The sequence below is a fragment of the Balaenoptera borealis genome, assembly GCF_965194805.1.
Source record: "Balaenoptera borealis genome assembly, chromosome: 4".
In the NCBI taxonomy this organism is placed as follows: domain Eukaryota; kingdom Metazoa; phylum Chordata; class Mammalia; order Artiodactyla; family Balaenopteridae; genus Balaenoptera; species Balaenoptera borealis.
Genome location: NC_138861.1, coordinates 116,935,651 through 116,948,770, shown reverse-complemented (window position 1 = coordinate 116,948,770; position 13,120 = coordinate 116,935,651). Strand labels below are relative to the sequence as shown.

At 35.1% G+C, this 13,120-nt stretch overlaps 1 protein-coding gene across 1 annotated transcript in view; it reads right to left on the bottom strand.

Moving 5' to 3' along the window:
• ARHGEF38 (Rho guanine nucleotide exchange factor 38) overlaps positions 1-13,120 on the bottom strand; it is a 156,659-nt gene that overhangs the window by 26,641 nt on the left and 116,898 nt on the right. The window contains exons 6-7 of the mRNA XM_082389157.1: positions 4,330-4,529; positions 1,338-1,471 (exon numbers count right to left, since the gene is read on the bottom strand). Of these exons, the coding sequence (XP_082245283.1) occupies positions 1,338-1,471; positions 4,330-4,529 (334 nt within the window). The remainder of the gene's footprint in view (positions 1-1,337; positions 1,472-4,329; positions 4,530-13,120) is intronic.

The following is a 13,120-nucleotide window of genomic DNA, read 5'->3' as shown; positions in this document are numbered from 1 at the left end:
GTGTTAAGTCCTTTCTTTATAAGCGTCATTTCATTGAATCCTCACAACCACTTCATGTGTTAGGTCCTACTATATATCCCAATTTACAGATGATTACATTGAATTTAAGTTATGTGCCCAAAGACAAATATTTGTTAAGTGGCAGAAGTGAGATTCAAACCCAGATCTGAATGACTTCAGAAACTTTGCTCTTAATTTCTGTGATGACTCCTGCAAATATTAACAGTGCCAAGACTGAGATACACTGTGTTAGGCATTCAGAGGAGGAAGAGGCCACTTCTAGATTAGTGGTCCAAAAGCAGGAAAGACTTAATGAAAAGCCAAAAGACCACAGCAGCCAAAGGGTAAGGTAGATAGGAAGAGCTATCTAAAAGCAGAGCTGAACCAGTTGCCTCTAGTTCAAAGTAAAAGCCTTTGTTAGAGATGTTAACATAACAAAGGATGAAATCACGCACGAGAAGGGGGGCAAAAGTACTATATAGTGTCTTAAGAATTGTTCTGCTTACTTTTGGTTAGAAGCCCACTGTATTACCACCTCTGGGTCATGAACTTATTATCTTGTGATTCTCAAAGTGTGTTCCATTGATCACTTATTTCCAGATCTATTAGCTTAAAAATACCTGTAGTCTCTGTAAAAATACAGACGTCTAGGTTGCACCTTTGAACCAGGTAGAACCCTGGAATCTGTTTTAGCAAGCTCCTCAGGTGATTCTTATACACATTAAAGTTGGAGAGCCTTTGCTAATCCATTCACTCTTTATTAGGGGTGAGATGCAAATGGTTCAAGCCAGGCTAAACAGCTAACACCAAAGAGTTACCCAGTGATATAATGTGCACCTGGGGGTAGGGGAAGAGGAAAGTGATAACAGGTAGGAAAAGTCATGCTAAGGTATGCACCTAAACATTATTTTCATAGGTGAAATAAATATAAGATGACCATCAAGGGAACTAAAAGAAATGAGGTTTTTTAAAAAGCAGAAATAAGACAGGGATGAAAGGAGGGCATTGCCTTAGGTGAGAGTATGTGCTATTTGATGGTGTCAGAACTCCTGGGGCATCCCTTGTTGATCCCTGTTCTTATGTCTTTACCTCTCCTTTGTCCTCCTCCTGAATGGAAGCACCATAGCTAAGACAGTGTCAGAACAACCCCCACTCAATATCCCGCAAAACGGAGGGGGAGAGAGAGAGAGAGGGAGAAAGGAACAGCATCGAGGGCAATTACCTCGATTCTCAGTGTGTTCTAGAAACAGCTCTGATAACGATAAAACAAAATCTCACAAAAACGTCAGCATTCATGTTCCCCAGGAAAATGTATGTGGCCCAAGAAGAAAAATTACCTGTGATTCTCCTCTGGTCAGAATCTTTAGATGATTTGTCACTCTTTTTGATTTCTTGCTAATTGAATGAATATTTAGTTTAGACAATTTATCTTTAAGTGATTCATCCTCATCGTTCTTCTTGTATTTTAGAACTGAAACGGAAGAATGCAATAACATATCTGAACATGTGAGGCACAGAAAGTGTGTGTTCCATCCAAAGTATTCAAGATTAATATTTAAATTTAAGATACCACTCTGTATGATTTTCGGACCTCCGGTACCGATGCAATATGCTCCAGCCCCTCCGCCCAGTCACAGCTCCAGACGCCCACCCCACTGACCTTCAGAAACTGTCCTAGGACTTGAGCTCCTCAAAGCCCAAGGTTCATTTACCTCGCACATTAAAGAAATTCCTGCTACTGGAAAAAACTCTCTCTTCTCAGACAATACACTTGTTATCTGGGGTCTCTAGAATGAAGCATCAAGACCTAACTAATGGAAAGACAACCGCAGCCAACATAAGAAGACCTCGGATCCATCCCAGGGTGGTCTCTCCACCAGCTGAGAGATTTGGGGTAAGCTGAGTGACCTCTCTGAGGTGTACTTTTTTATCTTTAACACGATTTTCACCTCTCATATTGTTCAAAATGTTAAATATTCCTAACATTCTGTTTGGGTAATGGTGTGGAGACAGGAGCATTCTTATACGCTGTTGACATGGATTAAATCAATATAGTTTTTGTAGAGAACAATTTGGCAGTCTTATAAAAGTGAAAATATTTATAGTCTATGACCAGGAAGTCCGTGTAGAGAATCTGTTTTCCATAATGAGGCATACAAACTTTTGTTTGCTATAGCGTTTTTTTCTAAGAGCAGAATGTTGGAAACAGTCTAAAAGTTTACTCATGGAGGTCTGGTTTAATAAATTATGATACACTCATGAATGGGATACTATGGAACCATGAAAAAGAAGACCGTATTAACCTGAAGAATGTTCATGATATAAAATTAAGTTTTTAAAAAGCCCCAGCAAATTGTAGTACCATTTGCAAAAGGAAGGAAAGAAGGAAAAAGAAGAAAAAAATAGAAAAAAAGACATAGAAATTCTGAAGAGAACTTACTAAAGTGTTAGCTATGCAAACTGGAATCATGGGAGTAGAAAAAATTTTCCTCTTTAAAACTTTGAAATTTTAAGTTTAAGCAAACAGAAAAGTTAAAATAATATTACAGCTATTGTCCATCTCCCGGCTTTGTCAAATCTTAACATTTTGCCTTGTTTCCAATCTTTTTATTTTAAAAAAATCACATAACAATTGAAACTTCTCTGAGCCCCATCTTTGATCCCTAAAGGGATCTGTGACCCAAAATTATGGGGTTTATTATATCTGTATCTATTTTCACGCCTTTACTTTGTAGGTATGTAGTCATACAGTGTATAGTATTATTTTCAATCCTTGTAAAAATGGTACCATATTGCATTCATTCTTCTGTCACTTGCTAATTTACTTTTTAAAAAACTCAACATTGTGTTTTCGAGATCTGTCTAATTGATACATGTACTTTAATTAATTTTGTGTTTTCATGGTATCATAGTGTATAAAACACAGTTTATCCATTATCTGGATTAATATGCAAGCCACTATCCATTTCTTTGTCTGCTTGTTTCTTTTTTTTTTTCCTTTTTTTTCTTTTGCTCTTACGGACAATGCTAGTTACTAGTATACCTCTCCACGAGCATATGAGCCAGTTTCTCAAATATCTAGAAACTGATTTTCTGCATCTTGGGTATGTGTATCTTCAATTTAATAGGTATTGTCAAATTGTTCTCCCAAGTGGTGATTCTAATTTACATTCTCACCTGCAAACTGAGATTCAGCACTTAACATTCTCCACTAAAAATCTTATTGCCAATCTGGTAGGCTGGGAACACTTTGTCATTGTGATTTTAATTTGCATTTCCCTGATGATTAGTGAATCTTAGCATTTAAAAACTTACTGGTCTTTCTGTGAATTGCTCATTTTTATTATTAACTTTTTTGTATTAGAATGTTTTTACTGATTTAATATCAATAATTATATATTCTAGATAGTAATCCTTTGTCTACGGGCTATCTTTTCATTTTGTTTATGGTGTCTTTCACTCTACAACTTTCACTTTTCTTTATAGTTACAATTTATTAATACAAATATATACAATTTTTAAAATAAAAAATTAGAAAATACAAACAATAAAAATAAACGAAGTGGTTGGACCAATTAGCTCCACAGTCCTACCATTGCTTTAACTGTTGAATTGAGATTTAACGTTAGAAGTACAAAGCCAATCAAGAACTTATGGACACAAATCACACTGAGAGAGGACCCATGGTCTATTCCAATGCACTACTACATATTAGATGATAGGAACCATCTAATTGTGCCTCCTGTTTTGAAACCTACATTCTACTTTAGAGGTGAACTTTACATCTTAGCTAACAAATAGTTAACAATAATTAGTTAATTTGAGAAAGAAATATACTTTCTCCCTTCAGTGGAGCAATTAATTGCCAAAAAATACCCATTCTTTGTGTTCCAGAACCAAATAAGCCTGATGTGTTAGCTGGGCCATCTTACCTGTATCTGCCCTTCTCACCACCCCTTTTCAGCTCTAGCTTTTCACTGCTCCCAGCTACCAGGCCATGCCTCCTTCCTACCATGCATAACGCCAAGAACAGGAGGATCATATGCTATGGGTGTCTTCAGCCCACAGTATGTCATCGGGCATGCAGTGGTCAAAAGAGGTTGAGTATAGGGCTGTTCAATAAAAGGTTGTCAATCTTTTGCCTCATGATCTTCTCCTGAAGCTAGCTGGCAAGGCAAAACCATCCTCTCCTCCCTAGCCTCTAACTTTAAATATCAAATGATCATTATCACTGCAACTGCTGTAACTACTGAGACATTCTGATTCTCCGAAACATGAACAGAATATTCCAACGCTGGAAAACCCCCAATTGATCATATCTCCTCTTACCTAAATCCTTCCGTCTTTTAAGTTCGTTGATGTTTACATTAATATCTTTCACTGCAGCAAAGGCATCCTCTAGTGCTCTAAAGTCTGGGTGAGAGGGAGGGGTGGAATTCCGGAGTTCACGCAGTAATAGGGGGTACTTCATCACTCTCTGAATTGGTTTGATCATCAAAGAGCCCATGTCCAGTAAGTTTGCTTTGCCTCTGTAATAGAGATAAATTAATATCTGTTTCACAAACATTTGATTTATTATCTCCTTTTTATTTTTGTGATTTTTTTTTTTATGATTAATCCTGAAACTGTTTTTCACCCTTTTCCCCTTCCATTTGGCTATGTTCAGTTTCTAAATGAAAGCAAGGGCAATGGATGGCAAAAAGAAGCAAGGCTGAAAGATCCTACTACTAAACAAAATTTAAAGGAAAATAAGTATATCTGTCCACCTGAAAGGACTCAAAGCATGATTTCCAACCATGTTCCACTTAACAGTTTTTTTAATAACAGGCTTTATAATAATAGTGGGAAACAATTCTAGACTGCATTTTCCCATGACAACGAATAAAAATGCATTTTCCTGATGGTATTTTTGTGATTATTAAGTGAGGAGAATAAGCTCATCATTTAAAAATCTAAACATAATTTGTCCTCTTTCTTCTACCAAATTGAGAAGTTGAATTTAGTGTTTCAGAGGTTCTATCACACTCTCCAAAAGAGATTTATAATAAATGCAACATTCTCTAGATATTGTTAATATCATCACTATCACTAATCATTGCTATTACACAATGACTTTCCATGTGGAACTCTTCTTAGCCCACAGATCTTCAAATGGCTACACAAAAGTGAGCACTCACCCCTGACTCTTCCTTTTGGAGCTTCTGAGATGAGACTAGAGCCATTCCAACTGGCCAAGTAGTTCACAGGAAATGAAAAAGCTACCAGCTTGGTCATGCCGTTGTCCAACCCACTGTATTCAATTCATTCAGCCAGAAAGCAGTGATGTCTAATAGCCTCTTTATGCAAGAGGCAAATAAAGAGATACTGTAAATGGAACATGGATGAAAATTGTGTTTTGAGTCCCTTCTGATACATGGATACACTCATTTGTTTTCCTTTAGGTTTTTATTTAGAAGAGAGAGAATATAGACACTGTTTTCAAATCCTGATGGGTGGATTTTTCATTCTTCAATTATTATGTTTCAAATACTATATGGGTGGACAACAGACCACATAATTGAAATGGTGAAACGGATCTAAAAAACATTGAACAAAATTAGAAAAGTTGCATCATTAGAAAAGACCTGAAGGCACCCTAGAGACCACCTGTTTGAACTCCTTATTTGATGAATGAGAAACTAAGGAACTTTGATTATCACATGTAAGTGCACACATGCAGACACACACACACACACACACACACACACATACACACACCCCAGTCACTCTGTCACATGTCCCCATTTTATTTTCATTATAGCACTTATCACTATCTGGAATCATCCTTTTTCTTTATTTAACAGCTTATGTTCAATTTCTCTGTCACCACTATATCTCCAGCATGACAAATAGTATTCTCTCAATGAATATTTGTAAACCGAAGTGACAGATTTCTCAGATTTTCTGTAATGTGCTGTTATTTTACATTCCACATGTTTTAAAAAAAAATTGCACAATGGTCCTGAATTTTATTCATATGTTGAGAAAATGATTATACTGTAATAGAAACAAAGACTGAATCAAACCAAAAGGCAAAATTTTTCAAAGGAATATCAAAATAAATGATAAAGGTTTGTGAGGGAGTAAAGAGTTGCTTTTTTTTTTTTTAAGTTAAAAAAATTTATTGAAGAATAGTTGATTTACAATGTTGTGCTAATTTCTGCTGTACAGCAAAGTGACTCAGTTATACATATATATATTCTTTTTCATTATGGTTTATCACAGGACATTGAATATAGTTCCCTGTGCTAAACAGTAGGACCTTGTTATTTATCCATCCTATATATAATAGTTTTCCTCTGCTACTCTCAAACTCCCAATCCTTCCCTTTCCTTACTCTCTTCCCCCTTGATAACCACAAGTCTTCTCTATGTCTGTGAGTCTGTTTCTCTTTCATAGATATGTTCATTTGTGCCATATTTTAGATCACATATAAGTGATATCATATGGTATTTGTCTTTCTGACTTACTTCACTTAGTATGATAATCTCTAATTGTATCCATGTTGCTGCAAATGGCATTATTTCATTCTTTTTTATGGCTGAGTAATATTCCGTTATATTCTATATATACCGTATATACCATATATAGTCCATATATGCCATATCTTCTTTATCTATTCATATATGGATGGACATTTATGTTGTTTCCATGTCTTTGCTGTTGTAAATAGTGGTGCTATGAACATAGGGGTGCATGTATCCTTTCAAATTATAGTTTTGTCTGGATATATGCCCAGGAATGAGATTGCTGGATCACAAAGTAGTTCTATTTTTAGCTTTTTGAGGAACCTCCATACTGTTTTCCAGAGTGGCTGCACCAATTTACATCCTCAGCAACAGTGTAAGAGGGTTCCATTTTCTCCACACCCTCTCCAGCATTTATTATTTGTAGACTTTTTAATGATGGTCATTCTGACTGGTGTGAGGGGGTACCTCACTGTAGTTTTGATTTGCACTTCTCTAATAATTAGCAATGTTGAGCATCTTTTCATATGTCTACTGGCCATCTGTATGTCTTCTTTGGAGAAATGTCTATTTAGGTCTTTTGCCCATTTTTCGATTGGGTTGTTTGTTTTTTTTGTTATTGAATTGAGCTGTTTGTATATTTTAGAAATTAATCCCTTGTTAGTTGCATCATTTGTAAATATTTTCTCCCAGTCCACAGGTTGTCTTTTTGGTTTGTTTATGATTTCCTTTGCTGTGCAAAAGCTTAAATTTTTGATTAGGTCCCGTTTGTTTATTTTTGCTTTTATTTCTCTTGCACTGGGAGATTGACGTACAAAAACACTGGTATTATTTATGTCAGAGAATGTTTTGCCTATGTTCTCTTATAAGAGTTCTGTGGTGTCATGTCTTATACGTAAGTCTTTAAGTCATTTTGAGTTTATTTTTGTGTATGGCGTGAGGGTGTGTTCTAACTTCATTGATTTACATGCAGCTGTCCAACTTTCCCAACACCACTCGCTGAAGAGACTCTCTTTTCTCCATTGTATATTCTTGCCTCTTTTGCCAAAAAAGAGTTGCTTTGATAGACTTTATCTTGTACTTCCTACTCATTTGCACCAAATCTACTAAGGAAGGGGGAAGGGTAATAAGGAAACAGGGTGACAAAGAGGAAATGAGGGAGAGAGGGAGAGAGAGATATTACTGGTTTCCAAGAAGACTGGGTGAAGTGGTTGGGAAAAAATGTAAATCTATTATGAATACTGAAAAAATAATGACTAAAAACATATTTTCTCAATGATGGTATATCAGTAGCCAAACCTTTGAATACAAAGGACAACACCTTTCTATATCTTAAACATAAATTCTTCAACAATTTAGACACTTAAGTAGAAATAATTCCTTAAATAAGAACGAGTCAGGAATATGGAAGGTATTAACTTGATAAGAAGAAATCATTATCCTTATGAATAAGATCAGATTTCTTCTGAGTTTTCCTTTTTACTATCAGCAAGTAACAGTTTATTTAGTCTTATAAAAATCACTGAAAATACCATCAAAATATAGATGTAATCACACAATTCAATCAAACAAAACTCAATTTTAATAAGATAGCTTATCAGTGTGGCCTATTGTTATATACATATTTAAAAATTTTTAATTACAAAAAAATTCCCAGGTATATTAAAGAATATACTTGTATCTTTGAGCTGCTCTCCTTTCTTGCTTATCAGGATCCGTCAAAAAACCAACCTAGAAAACATAGGCAGAACACTCTATGTCATAAATCACAGCAAGATCCTTTTTGACCCACCTCTTAGAGAAATGGAAATAAAAACAAAAATAAACAAATGGGACCTAATGAAACTTAAAAGCTTTTGCACAGCAAAGGAAACCATAAACAAGATGAAAAGACAACCAGAATGGGAGAAAATATTTGCAAATGAAGCAACTGACAAAGGATTAATCTCCAACATATACAAGCAGCTCATGCAGCTCAATATGAAAAAAACAAACAACCCAATCCAAAAATGGGCCAAAGACCTAAATAGACATTTCTCCAAAGAAGATATACAGATTGCCAACAAATACATGAAAGGATGCTCAACATCACTAATCATTAGAGAAACGTAAATCAAAACTACAATGAGGTATCACCTCACACCGGTCAGAATGGCCATCATCAAAAAATCTACAAACAATAAATGCTAGAGAGGGTGTGGAGAAAAGGGAACCCTCTTGCACTGTTGGTGGGAATGTAAACTGATACAGCCACTATGGAGAACAATATGGAGGTTCCTTAAAAAGCTCTAAATAGAATTACCATACGACCCAGCAATCCCACTACTGGGCATATACCCTGAGAAAACCATAATTCAAAAAGAGTCATGTACCAAAATGTTCATTGCATCACCATTTACAATAGCCAGGACAGGGAAGCAACCTCGACAGATGAATGGATAAGAAGATGTGGCATGTATATACAATGGAATAGTACTCAGCCATAAAAAGAAATGAAATTGAGTTATTTGTAGTGAGGTGGATGGACCTAGAGTCTGTTATACAGAGTGAAGTAAGTCTGAAAAAGAAAAACAAATACCGTATGCTAACGCATATATATGGAATATAAAAATAAAAGGTTCTGATGGACCTAGGGACTGGACAGGAATAAAGACACAGACGTAGAGAGTGGACTTGAGGATATGGGGAGGGGGAAGGGTAAGCTGGGACAAAGTGAGAGAGTAGCATTGACATATATACACTACCAAATGTAAAATAGATAGCTAGTGGGAAGCACCTGTGTGGTACAGGGAAATCAGATCGGTGCTTTGTGACCACCTAGAGGGGTGGGATAAGGAGGGTGGGAGGGAGATGCAAGAGGGAGGGGATATGGGGATATACATATGTATATAGCTGATTCACTTTGTTATACAGCAGAAACTATCACAACACTGTAAAGCAATTATACTCCAATAAAGATAAAAAAAACCCAACAACGTAGGCCCTTTAGTTCTGTCCAGATCTTATCATTACTTCTTTTTCTATCACTCTTTGGCATCAAAGTTCTATCCTCTCCCTTTTACGTTTCAAATGACAATAATAACAATTATAAATGATGACTCTTTCTCTTAAAAGCATCACAGATGCGAATATTTAAAAAGCTTTTCTCAAAAATGAGAAATCTCCCAGACACCTTTGTCTTCAGATAAGCACGGTGGACAGTTGCCCAAGTGATGAGCAATGATGCTCTGCCATCTACATCACACAGACAAGCAATATGGTAGGAAAGATAGAGGATGTGCTCCTAGATAACGACACTCCAGGCATTCAGCGCCACAACGCTCACCCCATCTAATCCCTCCCAGTAAGACTGAGTTCTGACAACTGTGCCAGGCAGATGAGTCTTACGTGTGATATAACCCAGTGCAGCCAAGCAGCCAATTATCACATGCCTCCCCCGCAGAAAGTAACCAAATGCGTAACAATTCCCCATACATATTGTGCTGAAAGCTAAGGTAGTTATTAATTTGTAATTCTGTTTCATATTCCTCTATCTTATCATGAATACTTTGGCAAATATTTAGTACCGAAAGTAGCTACACTAATCTCATTACAAATTATTATTGGAACATTACAAAGTCAAGTAAACACAGCTGGCTTTGTTTTAGCAGGATCCAGTTTTGCTATAAAGAGCTTTGCATCAAATACAAGAAAACAGTTGCACAATGAAAATTAAAATGATATTTAAACAATGTAAAAACTGTGATGAAAACAGAAAAAGTCAGATATACCTCAACATTGAGGTATATCTATATTTCTTAATTTGAGGGAGAAAATGAAGGAAAACTAATCATGTAACTATTGATATTACTTTGAATTTCCTCTATTTTATGGCCACAATATCTTAAATTTAATATTTAGCTTATAGAAGCCACAAACCATCTATACTGTTATTGAATTTTTTTTCAATTTACTCTCCTTTTAAAACATCACAAGTCAACTTTAGAGGAAACTGCATATTGCTATGCAAATAATAAGCAAATAACACTTGTCATAATTTTAAAATTGCTTTGAAAACAAATACAGAACTACTAACAAATTTTAGAGGCTGTAAAGGAGATGAGCAAATGGTAATTGATATAGCAGACCAGAAAGAACCAGTAATATGGAGAAGCAATTATTTAATCACTCCTCCAAAGTTTCATTAACTGGAGTCTTTGAGACCTATGGAAGTGAAGGGAGAGGGGCGTGGGAATTAGAATAAGAAGGAATAGTTAAAAACCTGGTTAAGAAACAGCGTAATTCTTAAGGTGCTACACAAATGGCACCTTGAGATCATTTGGAGGACTAAGGAAGAGCTCTTGGAAATTAAAAGGATAATAGCAGAAATAAAAACTCACAAGTGTTGGAGAAAATGTTCAGGAACTTTCCAGAGAGAAGAGCAAAAATACAAAAGTGGAAGAAAGTATAAGAAAATTAGAAGACCAGTCTAGGAGTTCCAATATCAAAATAATAAGAGTCTCAGAAAGAGAGAGCAGAACACATGGGGAGGAAATCATCTATGAAATAATTCAAGGAACATGAGTTAGCAGGTTGAAAGAACTCACTGAGTACACAGCACAATGGATGAAACGGACTCACCTTGGAATCCATAAAACTGTAAATTATCGGGGACAAAGAGAAAAGCCCACAATCTTTCAGGGAAACATATAAACTAAACAGTTAAAAGCAAACAATTAGGAATCATTTTCATTTCTTGTAGCAATACTGAAAGTTAGAAACAATGAAGAATTACCTTTATATTCTGAAGATGAATGATTTTCAACTTAGAATTCTATACGAAATCAAACTATATAAATCAAGTGTGAGGGTAAAATACGAAATCAAACTATATAAATCAAGTGTGAGGGTAAAATAAAGACATTTTTGATATAAAAGTTCTTAAAATTTTCCTTCCCATGCATTCTTTGATGAATAGGGGAAACTATTGCAGGATGTCCTCTACTAAAAACAGGAAAGAGGCAAAGAGAAAGTCTAGATGATGGGAGGGGAGTTCCTAAAAGACAGTGATGCCCAGTGTCATCAGTCCAAACTCAAAAGGTCAGAAGGCTCTGGGAGAGGCTTGTACAGGGAGATGAAATTGATAGCATACAAAATTCTCCTGGCTGTCTTCAAGATGACTGGCTGTGAGTTCAGCATTAATGATTAGTACAAAGAAAATTAAGGCGGGAAAAAAGGCAATAGTTAACTCCCAGAAAAACAAGTAATCCGTTTATTCCAAGGTTTAGCTCTGAAAAGAAATTTATTCATGTATAATAATTCAAGCACTGATTATTGTTCTAATTCAAATTACAATGTAACTACATAGGGAGAATGGTGAGATGGGACTGGTTGTGTGTGTGTGTGTGTGTGTGTGTGTGTGTGTGTGTGTGTGTGTGTGTGTGTAGTGGAGATCGGGTAGGGAAGAGAGAGAGATTCTTGTCTTCCATAGGGGGAAGTCAATACATAATACCTAAAAAGGAAGAGCCAAATTTTTTTTGGAGTCATGAAGATAAATACCAAAATAGTCAACTAAAATGTGTGAAAATTTTGTGTTCTGGTGAGGAGCATTTAGGGGCATGTAGAAGAGGAGACTACTATTTTTTTCTTTCTAATTAAAAGAAAAATTTTATTGGAGTATAGTTGATTTACAATGTTGTGTTAATTTCTGCTGTACAGCAAAGTGACTCAGTTATATACATATATACATTCTTTGTTATATTCTTTTCCATTATGCTTTATCTCAGGATATTGAATATAGTTCCCTGTGCTATACAGTAGACTACTATTCTTCCTAAATCCTGTAGAACTACTTGGCTTTTTAAACCATGGGTAGATATAATTTAAACAAAAGAGAAAGTTTTTAAAGAAGGAAACATGCAAGAATATTCAAGAAAATTCTGAAAAGGAATAATACTGAGCTGAGATTAGTTATACCTGATATTAAAATATAAAGCTGCAAAAATGAAAGCAGTTTGGTATGGGTACATATATGGGCAAATGGAAATCAAACACAAAATAGAAAATAAATAAATACAAGTAGGTATGGAAATTATGTGGTAAATATGACATTCCTACTCAGTGGAAAAAAGGAACCATTCAATATCAGGTATTGTGATAATTAGCTTGTCATATAAAAAAATAATAAAATTGGATTCTTTACACCAAAATAATTTCTAGATAGATTAAAGATTTAAATGTTAAAAATGAAATTATACAAGATCTTGGCGAAAACAAGGGATTACGGTTTAAAACAAACTCGGGGTTTCTAAGTGAGATACAAAATCCAAAAGCTACAATAGAAAAAAGTGATAAATCTATTTTAAAATTTAGCTCTGTAAAACTGTATGGATAAAAATGAAAACAGAAGCAACTATACACTATGTTAAAAGTCAAATGATAATCTGGAAAAATTATTCATAGTACATAAGATAGAAATAAGGATAATATACTTGCTAATTAAAGAGCCATTATCAATCTTTTAGAAAAAGATAAACATCTCAGTAAAAGTGAACAATCAATAAAAAAGATAATTCATTAGAGGTGAAATACAAATGGTTAAACACAAGATTATTTTTAATGATAATGAAAACAAT